The sequence below is a fragment of the Agelaius phoeniceus genome, chromosome 3, assembly GCF_051311805.1.
Source record: "Agelaius phoeniceus isolate bAgePho1 chromosome 3, bAgePho1.hap1, whole genome shotgun sequence".
NCBI lineage: Eukaryota > Metazoa > Chordata > Aves > Passeriformes > Icteridae > Agelaius > Agelaius phoeniceus.
In genome coordinates this window covers 84,652,599-84,672,073 of record NC_135267.1, presented here as the reverse complement: position 1 = coordinate 84,672,073, position 19,475 = coordinate 84,652,599, and the positions used below count along the sequence as shown (strand labels likewise).

The window sequence follows — 19,475 nt, the reverse complement described above, 5'->3', positions numbered from 1 at the left end:
TCATTTTGCTCTGAAGGTTTATTACTTACTGATTTTCAATTTACTATTGATTATTTCAACAGTAGATAAACCTGTTTCATAGAACTTTCAGAGCAACTGAAAAAATCAACAAAAAATCAAAAAGACAAGATCTGTAGTTTCAAAGGTCAGAAACAGAGTGATGAGCATATTCCTACAGTCAACAGAAATCAAATAAAAACATGCAACAAGCTGTTGATGTATTTTGCCCTCTCCTACACTAAATACAGACACATAATGCAGATGATAACATTGGTGCATGTGAGAATGGAGCACAACAGTGGGAGAAGTATGACAAAGGGGAATAAATTCTGAGTTCCTCAGAGCTGGGAATCAGCACTGCACCTAGAAAAACTAGCCAAGCTAAGAGGACTTTCTGGCTCCGACTGCAAGGTGAAGATATAGATCCCATGCTGTTTTCAGTCAGTAAATCACACAAGCAGAAGCCCACAGCAGTAAGGAGGAACCAAGGGCACTACCAGGCAGCAATGAAGCTCATACAAGGCACAAGTGGAAGAGCCACATTACCACGTTCCTGCCTGGTTTTAACCAGCCCTCTGTGAGCAGTGCACAGCAATGGTGAGCAAGAGACAAACAGTCCTTTTGCTCCACTGATATTTATCTGTAAATACTGCATGCATAGGTACTAAATTTCAAGCAGAGTAAGCATAATGGGCAACACTGACTGTCCTGATTTACTGGATGTAACCGAGAAAAATACAGTTAAAGAATCTCACTTAAAGAATCAAACAAAACTTCTACTTCCAAAAATGCAAACTTTATACTATGATAAATGCATGCTGTGAGATCTGCACATTTACAAGAGCATCTTCTCCCAGTCCCCTAACTTTTGGGGGACAAAAAAAAAATAAAAGAGGAAAGAAAATAGAAAAGCTGCAATTTTGGAGATATGTATCAGCCACTAAAGTGCTCTAGATTTGGTCAAAGATAAAAACCCTAGCCAAAAGCTCTTAGTGAAAATAATAAAAGTATTTTCAACTTGTCCTTTGAAGGACAAGCTGCAATAGCATCATAGCAAAGTTCTGACAATACAACTAGAATTCTATGCAGCAGGAAAAAGAAAACAAAGTAATAAATAGTTTAAGCAATAAATTACTAAAAAAAGTAATTGTCAGTATAGCTCTGTAATATCTCCCTATGCCTCCTTTCTTCCCATATTGCCTCATTTACCTATGCTTGAAGATCCGGGTTCCACTTTTCTGTTATCTTTAAAATATTAGCTAGCTCAGGAAATGATCCCATAGACAGAAAACCCATGAGGATTTTTTTCAGGATTGGATTGCATGGATAACAGCATATCAAAACTTTTTAGAAAAAGATACTCTCTGTCTTATATAAGAGAGATTTATTAACCCAGAAACACGAATTTAGAATACAGCAGTATTATCTTGCCTGTACTTTCAGCCTAGTATTTACCCATCTGAGCTTGATTGAATCTCAGTGGACAACAAAGTTGAAAGAGCCTTTTTTCATGTTATAGGACACTTGAGCCTGTGTTCAGTTTACTAATAGCAACATGATACTGAATACCACTGGGATAGTAAGAAAAGTGAGCAAATTATTAGAAGAATATGAAAAAAACTGACAAAGTGCACATTAGGGACAAATCTGTAATTCATACTAGCACAACACTAGCACAACAGTGTCAAATGGAAACTCCCAATATAACTTTTGCTTGACTGAAAAGATGGAATTCTATGTCAGACAAAATATCTTATCTCAAAAGGACCAGATGCACCATTACATAACTTCAAGAGACTCAGATAAAATTCAGAGAAACCACTGACTGATTACAGACTGCTTTTGCTCTATGAGTTCTGTAAAGATCATCAATAGAAATTGCAAATGTGCAGATCTTGTCTCAGTGATCAGTTTTGAGAGGTGGCTCTGCTATGGCAAGATTTTGGGGAAGCTGGAAACAAATAAAATCATCATGATGTATTTTTGAGATATATAGAAAAATAAATAGTATTTATTACATATTGGTTTTATTGGAGGACAATGTTTTTCCCACAGATAAATAGAAAATACAGTGTTCAATGATATAATTTGGGGAAATCATCATTCCCCTTTCCCTGGGAGAGATACATAAAAAGAAACACAAGTTGCATTTGCTCCTGGCAGCATTCCATAGATTCTTGAATTTTGGGGAAGTTTTTATTAGAATCCATATCCCCAGACATTAAGACCAAGAGAAGGGATAATTCTGAGGTGAATTTTGTCCCCCATTAAGTGTAGCCTTCGAGCTATATCTCCTCCTTATGAGTATCGTCAATATAATTGGGATGAGAGTTTTGAGTAAAGAACCATGTGGATTGCTTCCAATTGATTTTACTCAGCACAATCAATGAAAGGGTTGCTCCTCTAGTATTCCCAGAAACATAAAGTGCCCCAAAGCTGCTCCTTCAGATGCAGCTCTTAATACCTGAAATACCATCATTTACCAACTTTTGTCATTTCAGAGTAGGATGGGAAAGAGTTTGGGCTTTATCAGTCTTTTTGTCACAAAATATTAGAGGAGAAGATGATATAGATGAATTCAAACTGCTGCTTTTGTCTCCTTTTTTCTATGTTTCAGGAAGGACAGCCTGAACAACTCAACTGAGACTGCCATTATTTCTCAAACCAGTTCTGTCCTGTCTGGTGATAACAGGCAAGACAAGCAGACACACTCCAAGCACTCTTGGAGACATCCTGCTGCAAGCCTTCCTACAGCTTAGCTCAAAAAACAGACTCATACGAAAACAAATCAAATGTTGGCGCATCAGTTTTTACTTAAAGTGGACACAAAGAAAATGTCTATCTTTTGTCCAACTTAAGTTTTGGGTGTTTCCTCCCTCCCTTTTTTCCCCTGCCTTTTTGTTTGTTTTCCTGGTGAATATAGGCTTATTGATTTCACAAATTTCAAAATCCAATATACTTTAGCTGTGAGTATGCACTTAATTATTCATACTTATTGTAAAAGACAAAACTTAGTTTATCTACCGTATCTACAGATGCTTAATAGACCTTTTTTTGACTAATTCTCATGGCTCTCCATCTCAGCTAATTTGGCTGTTGATTCAACTGGATTATTAATAGAATAAATGAACAACTTTTTTCCTTATCATTCAAATGTAACCAAAAAATTCGTAATTGCTACGACTTTCATGTGCTGTAGGACTCAATACTAATGAGATAAGTATGTTTTAAATACTAATAACCATAAGGAAAAAACAGCTCACAGAGAGTTTCTCATTCATACACAGTCACATCTCACCTTGTACAGTACTTTTGCCCCCTTGGGTATTTATTTAACATCTTAGGTACATCAAATAAAAAACTAACTCCTCAGATTAAACACCAACCTGACAAAAACTGTTGGGACAGTTTATCTAATTTCCCAGTTGCCTTAAATTATGTAGATAAAATTAGCAGTTGGTAACTCATAACAACAAGAGAGTAAGAGGAGGATGGAGAGGAAACTGACTGACAAGGAAATCCTGGTGGATTTTTAAGATTAAGAGAAATCAAATGCCTTTCTGAAGTCTTACTTATATTGGTAACACAAATCACACAAAGAATCCAACAGAGACATGAAATTATTGGGAAAATGAAAAAAAGATCACTTGGTTATATTTCTGTCCTTAAAGAACAAATGTTTTCCAGCCTGGTTGGGTTTTTTAATCCTTTCAAAGGATAAAAAAATCCTGTGATTTTTACAGCCTGGTTGGTTTTGCTACTTAAAAAAAAAAATTAAGTCTAGCAGCCATTCAGCTTATATTTATCTGAATTTAAATGATCAGAATAACAAACAATCCAGAAAATACATGAGACTTAAAAGGCATCTTAGAAACAAAAATCCTCTGCTAGCAGTTTTCATACAGTTAAGAGAAAAAAATCATGCTTAGGAACTTTGCCTCAACATCAGCTGAGCCAAAATTTAAGCAGGAATGTTTGAGATAATGCTTTTAAGATGTTCTAGGCAAGAGAGAGCAAATGCCAAATGACTACCTGAGGTGGCTCTAGATATTGGGATTTGTTTAAGAATCAACACAATGGGAGCTTTTTCTACTGCTTGATTATATTTCACACTGTCCACCCATATCTCTGTTCCTGCAGGGAAGGGGCTGCTGGCCCCAGATGCTGAGCAGAACGTTGGGTCCATCCCTGCTGCATGTCTGCTCACCTGTCTCAGGCATCACCAGCCAGTGGCTTTGGTGCATCCCCTGGCTTCCATCTTACCCACAGCTCTCTAATCTCCAGGATCTCTCCCATTTTAAGGACTTTTCCTCCAGTCAGGAACTTCACCTTTTTCTGTTCGGGTCTCCCTCCTTAGTGTCAAAACCACTTCCTCCTGGAACCCCTGACAAGCCACTTCCCTTCAGGCCAGATGTTTACAGTCAGACTCCACAATGCCAAGGAGCAAACAGCAAGCTTCTACTTGAGACCTTGAAGGTTTGAATTTGATCACTAACCTTCACACATACACTCAACTACCTGGTACTGGTGGTATTCATAATTTAAACTAATTTTTTTGCCAACAAGACTAGCTAATATTAGCCTGATTTCACTTCCAGTGAAGACAATTGGATTAATTTTACTTGTTTCAGGAATTTTCAGTAATAGCATTTTCCAAAAGCTGATTATTTGTTGCACATTAATGCATTTTTCTGAAGTGGTTCAACTAATCCATTACAGTTGTTTGCCCACTGGATTCAATTATTCATGCGTGAATAAAACTTTTCCAAAAATGTTGCCAGTATAAAAAGCTCCAGAAATGTTAATATGTATTACAAACCTCATGCTCCTTAACAGAATTAAGGAGATAAATGCATTTTCAAGCTTTGCTGGAATTATTGGAGGGAGTCATGGAACAAAAGAAATGCATGATACGTTTCATTAGCTTATGGATTGTAACAATTTTTATATAACCAATTTCTTTTATGAAGTAATAATAAGCTACTGGGTCAAGGAACTAGAAACTAGAATACAGCACCATTGCCATCTTGATTGCCATTAGTTCAAGCCACAGGAAAAAAATTAACCAGTATACATACACACTTTTAAGCATGTTTGAGTGACTCATTTTTTAGTTGTTTCTCAGTATGTATAAATTTACCAGCAAGAAGCTAGATGATTTCACTGGTAAAATCTTACAGAGCTTACTATATCTAAGAAAGTGGCAAAACTCTGGTTGTTCATAATCCTCAACTTTCAATGGGTTATGTAATTAGGTAATATTGGGCTATATTGATAAAAATAGAAAAAGATGCAAAATTCCAGACCTGTACAAAGAAAAATTCAAAATATTCCACTATAGACAAAAACCATCCTATTTTTGTAAAATCCTGCTTTCAGGAACTCTAAACAAGTACTTACACTGTGGGGTTTGATTTCAGACTGAAGCAGATAGCTGGCATAGATGATTTCAGCTAGAATTACTACAGTTTGACAAACTTGCAATTTAACTGAAACACAGTTTTACTTGAAAAGTAATAATGTGCTCTTACCCTTGCTCATAATTTCAAAGCTGAGACTCTGGCAAGTATTAAAACTTTGCCAGCAGAGGCACAGGATTTCTGCAACTTTAAAGGCTATTCTTAAGTAATATCTGCAGCATATGAAAATCTCTCCTTGATGCAGAAAATTTACTTTTAAGAAAATACTCTCATTGCTTCTTGTCAGTGCTGGAAAGTCAAGAAAATGGCAATAAAACTAAATAAGCTTCATATGTGATTGATTTATAGTATCCAGCTTATAAACACAAAGAATTCTCCACAAATACTGCAAACCCAAAGCACTTAAGTCCTGATGATGTTTTCCATGGAGCTGTTAAAAGTTAAATTATTGTTTCAGCTTTAGATTTAGTCTCCTAAGAGACAAATGATGCTAAACAGACTTGGATTTTTTTTTGTTTGTTTGGTTTTTTTTTTGGTTTTTTTTTTTAGTATCAGGCAAAGGGACGACAGAGCAAAGTGAGAAAGAGAAGAGGGAGCTGATCCCTCATTTGCAGCTATACTGAGACTCTGATAATGAGAACCCGTGGGAGATACATTTCCCCAGAGAGGGCTCAGCTCACCGTGGGTTTTAAGATTAAGTCCCACACATGTGCAAAGCATTTTGCTTGAGGAAAGGACTCAAAATAAAATGACAGAGTTCTGTGCTTATTTTGCTTATTATGTGAAAAGGAAAGTTCAAGACAGATTATTATTTTAGGACAGCATATCAGATCTCTTTGACAGTCACCCTGATTTATTAACCTGCAACTCTGGGGTAAGGGAATCAGACACTCATATCTGGCATCAACAGGAGCCAAGCATCTAATTTCCTTTGGCTCCTCTGAAACCCCAGCATACATTTCTCAACTAACTGAAAGCAGATTCTATTTTACCATAATGCAGAGAGATTTCTTTTTGCATTGTACAAATATTCTTCTGAGCTTCATCTTAAAACTACATATAAAAATATACTGTTATACATGACAATAAGATTAAAACAAGTCCAAATGCATGCAGGAAAGAGTGATAAAATTAACATCCAGGAATCACTTTTGAAATATCAGCCTACAAGTAACTGGCATCAAAGTTTAATGCGAGTATGTTACAAGATTTTAGATTTACTTCAGCCTGAGAAGAGTAAATCTATATGGAATCATATAATCTGTGATGAAGATTATAAATACATAAGGAATATATAAATAATATAATTATCTGTGTGGTAAATGTGCTTCTTTCCCCCCACATTTATTATTTTCACTGGTACTCAAACCCCCAAATAGAAGAGGCTTCAAAGACAAACTATTTATAAGCTAAATAAATCCTATGAAGAGCTATTTTGTTATTACAGAAGAGTTTAGCTCATGAGGCAGAGATAATGTAAAAACATTTTCTGAACTGTCCAAAAGCCCAAACTGTATTTTATTACATTGCCTGGAAATACAACATCCTCTTTTCCAAGATTTTCTCTAACAACATTGTTTTTTCTACCACTGTTCCAGATTCCTTTGTAAACATACAATTCAAGTAAATTAATATCATAAGAGAAGCAAAAATGCATTTATTCACTTTCTTTACTAAATTGGCTAATTTGCTTTTAGTCAGACTTACAGTCTTAGCTGAAAACAAATATTAAAAAGTTCAGCACAACCAAGACGCACGTTCTTCCTTCCAAAATCATTAGAACATCATCATGTTCAAAATATTCCTGTGTTTCTGAGATTCTGCTCACATTTAGAAAGCAAGCTTTTTTTATAGCAACTAATAACTATCTAGGACTGCTGTTTTTCCCTCTCTGTTACTGAGATCTCAAAGTACAGGTTTCACTCCATAAGTGTGGCTGAAAGCAGCGTCACACAGGTGGTATATAGCAAAAATGAACATGACAGCCACTAATAATCCTGAAACTGTTGCAGAAATAAAAATAGGCACACATACCTACAAAAAGGCAAATAAGCTGTGTTACTGACAAATTCCTCAAAATGGTCACAGACTGCACAGAGTTGTTAGCACTGCCATGTTTATGAGGAATAAAAATGTGGAATTCTCTCTAATACAGTCAGCCTTCAAAAGCATTATGCTACTTGACATTCTATACCCCTAAATCTGACCCTCCCCAAAGGTAGTGGGTATTCCAGTATAATACCCATTATCCATTTGGAAGTCTTTCCAAATCTGGGGTTTGCTTTTTAAATGGCAAATCAGAGGCACTACATCTTGCCCATGATATCACAATAGAGTTTCCATAGTGGTTTGTTAACCAATAGGTTTGCTCCCTTTTTTTTTTTTTTTTTAAAGTAAACTGGAACATACAATGACCATCACAGAAATCAATAAAAAACAATCAAATATTTAAAATTTAAGCATAACCATGGAAGACAGCTGTTATAATAAAAGGAAGCAAAATTTATAGTAGTACATTCTTGCCAACACAGAAGAGTCATCAAAATTGTGGCAGTACAGTTTTTGATGCTAGCAGTTTTGCCAGTAAACTATCAGAAAATAGAGTTATTCAAGTGTCCTCAAAATGTTACTTTTTTTTCTCATTATACTCTCAAAGGGTATAGGATTAGTTTTTCAATTCAGTTACCTGTCCCAGCGATCTCCAGTCTAGGCTGGCACTTCCAATGTATACGTGCTGTTTATCAACAATCCAGAACGACGACTGAAGCCGACCTTCATTGTAAGCTGACATGTTCATATACAACACTTCAGCACCTAGAGATTTAAGGATAGAATAATAAATAGCATTACTTAATATGAGATAGTTTACCTTATTAAAAGAAGAAATGATTTCACATTTCACGGCCTCAGTTTCCAAAATTAGCGAGGGACATAATGAAACACACCATTAAGGTTTAAAAGCAATGATAAACATTGTTACTGTCCCAATATTTAGGACTTTAATTAACATTTATTTCAGTTTTATGAAGAAATATTTATGCAATGCATGTCCCAGGTATAGGGAACATTCCCATGTGTTATAATGTTTACATAATTGCCTTCCACTTTAGAATCAAATGATCTATTTTTTTCCCCAGCACTGTATGTTCCTAAAAATAGTTCATTTCTAAATTTCTATTCTCTAGCATAAACCACATATTGCAGTAATGACCTTTAAAATATGAATGCAATTAAAACCCCTGCCTAAAAAGCAGACTCTACTCTGCTCCTCCTCCCCTGTGCAATGGTTTGAGAAGGTGTCTGCAGTGGTTGTGGCACATAACAGACCCCAACAAGAGGAACATGGGTGGAGAATTAAGGAAATAAGCAAAGCCCTAAATAAATTATATTGAAGCTGCTCTTAATCCTGCTAATCTGTGACATTCGACCTACCACTCTGAATGGCACAGTTTTATTAATGACTATAGGCCACTGAAATCCAAGGCGCTCCTCGTTGGCTCCATTGCATCACTAGGAATGTGTGAATTGGCCCCATCTGTATGTTTGCAGAACTAAATCCAGAATATATTTAATATTAGGTAAGTTTAGGGGATTTCTCACACCATCACTGTTCTTTCAGTGCTCCAGTGTTTGCAAAATAAGGTGATTAATCTGAACTAATCATTAATCATTGCTGAAGGCATTTTACAGTAACCCACTCATCTTCGCATTTCAGTCATGACTAACCAGGGAAGAGAACGGACAGTAAACAGCAGCCTGGGGGACAGCAATGGTATCAGCCATCTCCTATTAAACACTCATGGGGCCTCCAGTACCATGAACTCCAGTAACGGCTGAAAATGACTCACAACTTTAAAAGAATTCCAGGATAGATAGAGAACTAAAATGTATCTCTTTTAATCAAATTTCCTATTTTTGATCTCCTTAGAGACAGTTGACTTGCAATTTTAGGCAACAGCTACCAGTGCTGAATATTTCTTTATTATCATGAAAACAGCAAATTTCCTTGAAAAAAATATTCTAAAAGTTCAGACATCAAGAAAAGAAGAAAAACCAGGTAAAGGTGCCACTCACCATGATGCAGCAAACACGCAAAATAACATTTTGAGCACATTCCAGACTTTGGCTCATTGGTCAATTGCATTTGGTGCAACCCAGTTACCTTTCCAATTTTTTGTATGTTTCACTCACCCACAATCATCTATGCTTAGAAACAAAGATTTTTCCAATTTCCTTGCAATGTATTGCTGCTGCTTTCAATTCATGCATTAACAAGCAGAACTGTGCTAATTATTGAGAAAATGAGTGTGAAATGGAAAAGAAATCAGAAAACACGATAGCTGCTATTAAATGGTTTAAATTGTTTCCTGGTGAATAAACAAAACAAAAGCAACTGCTATTAGCTAAGGATGACCATTCTGTAAGGCACTAAACTTCCAGCTAGTGATCCAAAAACTGTGTTTAAAATCGGGTTTAACAAAGCAGATTGCCTTGATGATGTTTTCTTTCCATACACCCAATTTGCAGCATTAAAGAGCAGTATGAATTTAACACCCACAACACACCTACACCAAAACGGTTATAAATGAAATGTTAGGATTTTTACATAGTAAAGATAAAACAATAGGAAGTAACAATGAGCTTCCTTCTCATAACTGAGAGCCTAAAAAAAAGGACAATTTAAAAACATTTTTGAAATATTCAGTGACAAACAAAAATGCTGACTGCCAAAGCTGTAACAGGAGACTATTTAACCAGTAATACTAACATTAAAAATAGCAGATATCATCAGTAACTTGCCACAAAATTCAAAAGTTGTAAAACATCAGAATTTGTTGGCGTGGGTTGCTCAGACATGGGCAGAAGCAGTGGGATGGGACTATTACTCTAAAATATAATCTAGGCTTCAATTACCAAAATAGTCAATATAGTAGAGCAGAAGATACTGCTATCACATATACCAGTAAGATCAAAACCTGGAACCCAATTTCTTTTCCTTTTGGAAACAGCCAACTAGTAAGTAAACAGGTGAGGAAGCAGTACCTCCAAGTTAATTAAAAAAAAAGTCATTTGTTGCAAACAGCAGCTGTTGTGCCGCCTATTAATGAGCCCCTACCTTTTGAAGAAAGGAAACGTGTATCAGTATTGATAATTGCCTCTGTTCCAGAAGCCCTTGAGATGCTTTGTTAAAACAGGCTTATCAAGCCTTCAACACAATCCCCCATCCCTAGTGCGGTTCAGGTCCCATGAGGAAATTAAATTGGACTGATCAATATGTGAAGCCGTAGCAGAACTCTCTGTCATGCTGCAGTCTCAATTACACAAAGCTGTGAGTCTACTGAGTTCAACCAGAAGGGCACATTTGTAGGCTTGATTGCTAATAAACATGCCAAATAAATCTAACTATTTTGTTTTACTGGAGATTAAAATTCAGGATGAGGACTTAGAGAAAACCAGTGCTGTCACTTAAAACTCAAGTGGATTTGTCTGTCCCTTAAAATTGTGCATTCTAAGGGCTGGGACAGATGACACATTTTCTGCAGTAAAAAAGCTCACAAGAAAAGAGACACTGTAGGGATCAAAGCATATTGTAAATAACAGACATTTATCTGAGTACTTTTTCCTCTAGGTGGGAATTTTTTTTGCACTGTATAAGGTAGATGATTGATGCAGTCTGGGATGCATGAAGGGGATCGTGCCATTGAGAGCCTGGATCTTCTGCATGTGATGTGAACACAGCCCCTGGGAAATGCCAGACAGCAACTTAGCCTCTAGCTTTGTCTCATAATGAAGGAAGAACACAGAAGGTATCAGTAGCATTGCAAGAAAGATTGACTTTTCATCCATTAAAAAAAACAAACCCATCCAACTCCCAAAGTAATCCCGAAGAAGAGGGGTGGTCAAGCAAATGTCATTTACAATTTCTAGCCTCCTGTTTGGTCTAGCTGCCTGCTCTCAGATACTTCACTAACAATGTCTGAAAGCTACAGGGCAAGCTTGACTTCAAGAATAGGAACTTGAAGAGAACTGGGATTATTCAGCCTGGAGAGAACGCTTCATGGCAACCTAATTGTGGCCTTCCAGTGCCTGAAGGGAGCCTACAAGAAGGATGGAGGTGGACTTTTTCCAAGGGCATGTTGGAAAGAGGGAAGGACAAAGGGGAATAAATTCAAACTGAAAGAGGGTAAGTTTAAATTAGATATTAGGAGGAAACTGCTTACTGTGAGGGTGGTGAGGCAGTGGAACAGGTTGCCCAGAGAAGTTGTGGATGTGCTGTCCCTGGAAGTGCTCCAAGGCCAGGTCGGATGGGGCTCTAAGCAACCTGGTTTACTGGAAGCTCTCCCTGCCCATGGCAGGGGGGCTGGAACTAGGTGATCTTTAAGGTCCCTTTCTACCCAAGCCATTTAATGATGCTATGAACCTAAAGCTAAGACATTTTTTACATATTTGAGGCAAAGCACTAAATTCTATGCAGGACCCTTTGATCAAGAGCTCATCACATCCACGCTGTCATGAAAACCTGTGTCAGACACATTCCTGGCACAGTTGTGTTGTGCCTGTGGATTTTCCTGCTGCTCAAGCAAGGTCATTAGACAGCCACACAAACTGGGAGATTCTTCTTCATGGGAGAGACTGCAGGAGGTCAGAACTCACAGGGCTGCCACTCGGCCTCCACATCAAGTTTATGCAACAGTCTGGAGAAGGTGCACCTTCTCTGGAAGTCTTCACTTTCCTGAGGCTTTGGATCCAACACCTGTGAGCAGCTTAGGATATTGCCTTGTACCGAGGCAGCGTCATTATGCCAAATCCCCTCACTGGTGGATGCAGTAAATAATTTTTGTAAGGAAGACCAAGAAAGAGCAACTATTTAGGCTGCTATTATCACAGCTGCCTTGAAAGCAAACATGCAAATTCTGCTTGCCACAGTTTTCAGCAGTACCAGTTACAGGCTAAACTTACTCTGGAGTTAGCAAACATAACGCCCAAGAAACAGAAGCTGCATTTGCTTGTACCATGCCTAAAATTGGTCTTCTGTCTTCCCAACTTTCTTACTTTAACTACAGTGGTTTTAAAATCAGAGAGGAAAAAAAATAAGGGGGAGAACTTTAGGAGTAAAAGGAGAGGCAGAGTTATCTATTTGTATAGATACAAATATTTCTTTCTCTACATTTTGCAATATATGCTTTAACTTCATTTTTTTGCTTTTGATAATAATTTTTAGCACAAAGTACTCCCATGAATAAATATAATTTTTATTCTACTGAGACAAAAATTCAGAGTTTTCAATGCAATTGGTCACAAGTGGTGCAGTAGCTGTCTCATTTGGGGTAGACACAAGTGATCCAGGTGGAGGATCACCTCCCCATGAATTTTCAAGCTTTTTCTCAACTGATTGCAAAAAGTATGGACTTCTTCCAGAAGCCCCATTAGTGTGACCTGCCACCACTCAGAAGAGGAAATACAAAAGCAGAAGAATGCACAAGTTGAAAACAAAATTATTTTTACTAAGTCTCTGAATGATTAAAAGAAAAACTATACTATTTACTATTTCTGTGCTCTTTATGGAATATTGGATTTGAAATGCAATTTAAAAATCTGCCTGGCCCAGAAAGATTAATGATTCAGATATATTTTAAAAGAGAACACTCAAGGACTTTTAGGGAAATCTCTGATGGTAATAACTTAACTTTGAATCAGCCGTTTTGTTTATATTGCCCTCTGCTTCTCTCTCTCTAACACATATCCCCGTGTCCTTTTAAAAAACTACCAGGACTGAATCCTGTCACTCTAGGATTATGTGCTATTCATCAATCTAAAGACACAATAATTTAAAAAAGAAGCAGCCTAGAATCAAAACCTTGCTGTCTTTTCTCTAGCAGCTCTATATTCAACTGTCACACATGCAAAAAATGAGATCATAATTACTCAAAGAAATTACATTCTCGCACAAGTCCAAGTAATCTCCAGAAAGCTTTTGCAATAATATTTACATTCATGCCATCTCGGCCCATCTTAGACTCAAACTGACCTGCCTACGAAACACTTACTCCCAATGTACAATCAGCCATAAGCTGAGTGCACATGTAGCTTCTCAAAACTGCCTTTAGGAAAACTGGGCTGCTTCTGATGTAGGTATTTTTCACAAAAATTAACTGTAATGCTTACTATCTTGTTTTACAGCATCTGAGGTCACTGACACAAAGATAATTTTGAGGAAATCAAAGCCCAGGAGAGGAATCTGTGACCAAAGCTCCATGAGCCCCTCTGGTCTATCTCTGGAAAGACACAGGTGCCTGCAGCACTCCCTGGGACTGCAATGGATGGGCTCACATGCTTGGGGCTGTGGGTGGGTGTTCAGGGACACAGTCACTCTGCCTCCTGTGTGCTGCTGCTGTTCATCTCCACTGGCACGCTCCCCAGCCAGCTCACGTGTCCCTGTCTGGCTGCAGCTTGGAAGAAAGGCTGCTACAAGAGAGCTCTCCTAAGCAGACAGGCTGCAGTCAAGGATCTCCCTGTGGAGCTGAGGACGTGAGAAGAGAGGTCTCCATCGCTGCTGTCTGACTTCCCAGCCCCCTCTCCAGGCCCTGTGCCAGCTTCTTCCTGGCTCCCTTCCATCCCCAGCAGACTGCAACATGCTGATGGGCTCTGCCCTGGATGATCAGGGCAGCAAATATCCTCTACACTCACCATTACTTTTTTGCTTTGTTTTTTACTCAGTCAGTGGGTTGAAATAATTTTTGTGAGGTGGTACAGCCCCAGAAACTGCTCCAGCCACACAGCTGTGGAAGCCAAGAGCTGAGAATGTGGACAGGAAAGAGCAGGAAGAAAAAGGAATATAGTGACAAATGAGCATTACAAACTCCAGCTCTCTCTGAAACCAAAGTATTACAGAACTACAACTGGTGTGTTTAAAAAAGGGAAAAAAACTCCAACCCCAAAAAACTAACACCAATTACCCCAGAAAATAGTAGCATGGACAGATCTCATCTTCAGCAACCCTTCTGCATCCCTCCACTGCCTCCTCAGATGTGCTGAAGGAGCTTTTTCAGGGAATTATTTGGATCAGAAAATGGATCCAGGTTAAACATAAATAAAAATAAGAAAGGTATTTCAAATGTAGAACAATTCACTAGTCCAGCTCACCACATCGCAGTAAACAATTTTTTCAAAAACAGCTGAAGGCAGAGAGCAAGTGTGGGAATGAGTGGCTGTGGCTGAGTGCAACAAGATGCAGGAACTGCTTCTGCCAGTGCTGCCATTTAAAGGTACACCCACACAGTCTCAGCCTCCACTCCTCTCAAAATCAGGCCTCAGTAATTTCAGGTGGCAAGCTCCAGAATTTGTTTGCCTTTTATCTTGCATAATCATTTGTCTTGTGCGAAGAGATAAGAAGGCAATTCTAGCATTTTCTTGGGTTGGCATTCCCCATGTGCTTACACAGGGGTTGACAGTGACACAGAAAATCAAGAAAAGACTCATCAGGGACCCTCATGTCCTGGATACAGAATGGCAGATTTTTGAGAACAAAGGAAAGGTCAGAATTAATTTCTTGCAATTGCTGATTTAACTTCAATGGTATCTTGGGAGCTAGTTAGTTCCCGAAGTAACATTTATCTAAATATACCCTTACACTGGCTTTGAAGAAGTCAAATGTTGGCCTTTGTTGCTACCCAAGTAATCAAAACACTGATTTCTCAGCTAAGTACCCAGCTGTATCTCGAGTTCAGCGTGGGAGTGTTACAGCTCTCCCCCACATGAATGCATTTTGTGCTGCCTGCTGGGCCCTTTGGATTTACTCAGCAGAAAAATCCCAGAAATTTAACCAAAGTGCTTCCCATCTCATCTCACAGGCCAGACAAAAGAGAGGCCTGACAGTATTTCTTTTTAATACTTGTAATACCCACCCAGCCACACCTTACTTCTGATTCACCAGCAAACAGCCAGTGGTCCATCACAAACATGACAGCACAGAGATTCCCCTCTTTACCTGCAGAATAAACAGAGCAGGAGAACACTTGACCTCCCCCATGAATAGAATCATAAAATGGCTTGGGCTGGAAGAGAACTCAAAGGTCATCTAGTTCCAAACTCTCTACCATGGGCAGGGATACCTTCCAGCAGATGGAAGACCAGGTTGCTCAAAGCTCCATCCAAACTGGCGTTGAACAGTTCCAGTGATGGAGCATTAACAACTTCTCTGGACAACCTTTTCCAATGCCTCGCCATCCTCACAGCTGATAAATCATGCATGGATGTGTTTACTTAACCTATACACAGAATTTTAGACTGCAAAGAAGGAATAAGCTCGTATAACTACAGATCTCTGATCTTTTCCATGATGGAATTCCAGGGCATCAGCATGTCCTAGAGAGGCATTTGCTGCCACCCAGCAGAAAATGCCAGCAGCCAACAGTATAGCTCACTACATAGAACAAGACAGGAAAAGACATACTCAACTCTACATTTCCAGCCTAGATGTGGCCTCTGAAACCAGGGATTTCTGTACTGCATTTGCCAAAAAATCTCTTACTGTTTGGGCCAAAGTTTAGGGCTCCCATTTTAGTGTGTCTTTAAAAAAAATTAAATTGAGCCCATGCACAAGAATTTTGTGTAATTTTAAAAGCTCCAAACAGCTTTTCCTTTCCTTCTAGTAATTTTATCAACAGTAGCAAACATTTCTGCCTCTTTTAACAAGTGCTGCTGCTTGATGTAGCAAACCTGAGAAAAATCCTCATTTTTTACTGCCTTGACTTTGATATCAGTATTTTTACATCAATTTTTACTTCTTTTTGAGCTATTTGAAGTATTTCAGATCAAGTCATAGAAAATTTTGAATAAAATTTTGAATAATGAGAGCATTGATGATCAGTTCAATTCTTTCCCCTTAGCAGAACTCAGCATTCCTTTAAATAGCATTTTCTTAATACAAATCTGCTCTGAGAGTCTGATGATTCAGTAGAGTCTGTAAGAGAACTCATATACAAGAAAGTTTGCTAGAATATTAAAAAAAAATCCACATCTTTTTTTTGCCCTTCATTATTGGAGAGTAGACTGCTCATTTACTAGACAAAGCTATAAAAGTGATTGCTGTGGAGATTGGGAAAAGTAATTTTCTTACTTAGTTGATTTAGGCGACAAAGCATATTACCACTTAAAGGAGGACTACAATACAATCAGTAAAAGCATTATTAAAGCTGGATTGTGGCTTTCTTTCTTTGCCTAAGTATAATTGCATATATTTTTACTATAAAAGAAAGCCATTTTAAATATAATAGAGAGATTAGTAAACCTGCACACTGCTTATCCCACTTCCTTGTGAAGACTTTTCTTTGCTTGGATTAGCATTTTGAACCACTATATTTATTTATATACTTCTTGGATGAAGCATCCAAGAATTCAGTGACATTTTTTCATCCTAACACATGAGGAATTAGGATCACAACCTTTTATGAATGAACAAGGCTAAATCTCTACCAAGAAAAATGCAGTGACTATTTATCCGTATCTCTCTTTTTAACTTAGCAACATGATTTCATTCTGATATTTATATATTCTAAAATCATCAGTATTGGCAACAGTCTCTTCTAAATATGCTGACTCGCAGTAACAACACTTGTGCATTATTCTCAAAATGTGCTCCTCAGACATCTGGAGCTCTGCTTTGGGTTCTGTCAGTTTCCTTCTCCTGAAGGAGAAATAAATCTCAGTTCTGGAAGGTGAGATACTGCAAGGCAGGCAAAGAGTTGAGGGCAGAGTTTGCCTCCTTGGGTGGCTACTTACTTTAATTTTTACAATACCTTCATAACAGAATCTATTTTTTTTCCTGAACTTTCATTAGATGATTCTCTGAGCAGCTTCTGAGATAAGAGAGTATTATCTTCAGGCTACTGAAAGCCAAGAGCACCAGCTGACCTGGCTGTGGCCATACAAGAAAAGCAGAGGCATAGCCAGAAGTAATCTGGGTCTGCCAGTGGCAGAGACATTTCCTTTCACTACTTCTCCCCTGTCTCTAAGCAATTTTCCCCACCTCCTTCCTTTGATTCTATCTTGTTATCTTGCTGAGTCAGCCTTTGACTTTTCTACATTTTTTCAGGTCATTCCTATCTCAATGGCAATTACTTTTCTTTCCATGTTGTCACAAGTCCACCAATAACATGCTTTACCTTTTGACAACATTCTGTTCTGATCTTTCCCCAAATTAATTACTCAGTTTTAAGTTTCTGACCTTCGGTTTTATCTGATTCAGTCCTCCCTCAGATTTCATTTCCCCCACTACTTTCCCCCAACATCATTCATCTTCCCTCTCCTTTGCTCTCTTCCATTTCACACTCAGTTCATAATTTCACTCTTGGCCTTGCCTACTCTTACATTGTTTCATTTATCATATATATTCATTCAAGTATTCATTCAGTCCCTCTCGCTCCAGTTACCGGAGGAATATATTTTATTTTATAACTACATAAGCAGTATGGTATATTCTTCAAGCTTTTACAAATAAATTTGTGGAAAGGAAAAACATTTTCTTAAGAGTTCTAAGGCTATCCATGGCTTTGGGATATCCAGATTGGTCCTAATTTTACTTTATTTACATGTGCTAGGACTTCTACAGGTATTAACTCATGATATACACCCCCAAAATAAACAGATTTCTGATGGTTGTTGCAATTTAGGACTCAGGGAATTTCTTCTTGCTTTCTTAGTCCAAACAATAACTGAAGCTGAGTTTTTTACTATAATGAATCTAAGGTTCTTGAAAGAACAAGACACTTCTGCAGCCTCTTTTTTATCAAAGTAAGCACATACACTACACACTGCAGCTCTGCTGTAGCAGGCTGAAGAGTCTCACATTTGATTTACTATTGTTCTAACTAGTCTGTCAGATGCATTTTTGAGGGCTTCATTATTCTGGCTTGGTCACCCAGATACTTCATTCATTTAAATAGAGGCATTTTAAAGAGAAAAATGGACATGCCCTGATGTCAAAATCAGAAAAATCCAGACAGTGGACTGAGAAAAAACAAAAGGTATATGGGGAAAAATACATTGGATTTGAGGAAATACCTAGGGGATACAGATCAATAGCTTGTCAGTTAGCAGATTTTTAACATGGATTGACTTTCTTCCAAACAGCCTACTTGAAATGTAGAAAGCAAAACAAAAGGAAGCCAAAACCCCACAGATTCTATCTTATTATCTGTGTGAAGGACACACACAATATACAGTCAATAAAAGTAACTGCACACTGAAATCACCGAGGATTTTAGCACCGCAGAGGGACTAGACTACAAAACAAATATTGTTTCATTTCTCCAGTGTAAATATCAACAACTCCCCGTGAAGGACAGGAATACAGGCATATTACCTCCCTGTGACATTTTGAACTGGTGGATAACCAGGTCTGTAGGACTTCTTTTTCTACTCCAAACCACACAGGACAGACAGAATTAGCTTGAGGACAATAAGGGACAGAGATGGACCAGTTCAGTTGGGATGGCAGTAGTGCACAGGACAGGGGCTGTGGAACTGTACTGCTTGCAGTTGACTACTGGGATCTCTATGAAAGCAGGAACAGAAGGCAGCACAGGCACTTCAAGTCCCAATATCAAATCAGGGACTTGGTTACAATCCTTTGTCTTATGGCTGAGAACAGCTGCTCTGTGGTCCTTTGCTTAGGAACTGTTATTTTTGAAAGCTTCTCATTGCAATCATCACATTGTTCTTTTGTAGTGATTTTGAAGCTTAGTACAGTAATTATGTAGTCCTATAACTGCTGGCATTTTTGTCCATCACTTTAATGCTAACAAGACTACTGAGATTAAAAGCTTCAAGAGCAGGGATCTGTTTTGCTTTGAGTCACTGAAATGACTGTCAATTTCTGTACTACATAATTACTAAGACTTACACACTGCAGAAAGTTAATATTTTGTCCAAAGGATGGAAAAGGGGCTGAAATCACTCTGTTCTCAAGGATAAACATTAGAAATAACTGCTCTGTAAGGACATGCAGAAACACATGGAAAAGATGGAGAGTAACAGAGATATCACTCTGAGAAC

At 38.0% G+C, this 19,475-nt stretch overlaps 1 protein-coding gene across 5 annotated transcripts in view; it reads right to left on the bottom strand.

The window, feature by feature from the left end:
• PLD5 (phospholipase D family member 5) overlaps nucleotides 1-19,475 on the bottom strand; it is a 176,580-nt gene that overhangs the window by 31,983 nt on the left and 125,122 nt on the right. For all 5 annotated transcript variants that reach the window (XM_054630036.2, XM_077175773.1, XM_077175774.1 and 2 more), the window contains one exon: nucleotides 8,107-8,234. In XM_054630036.2, coding sequence (XP_054486011.2) covers nucleotides 8,107-8,234 — 128 coding nt within the window. The remainder of the gene's footprint in view (nucleotides 1-8,106; nucleotides 8,235-19,475) is intronic.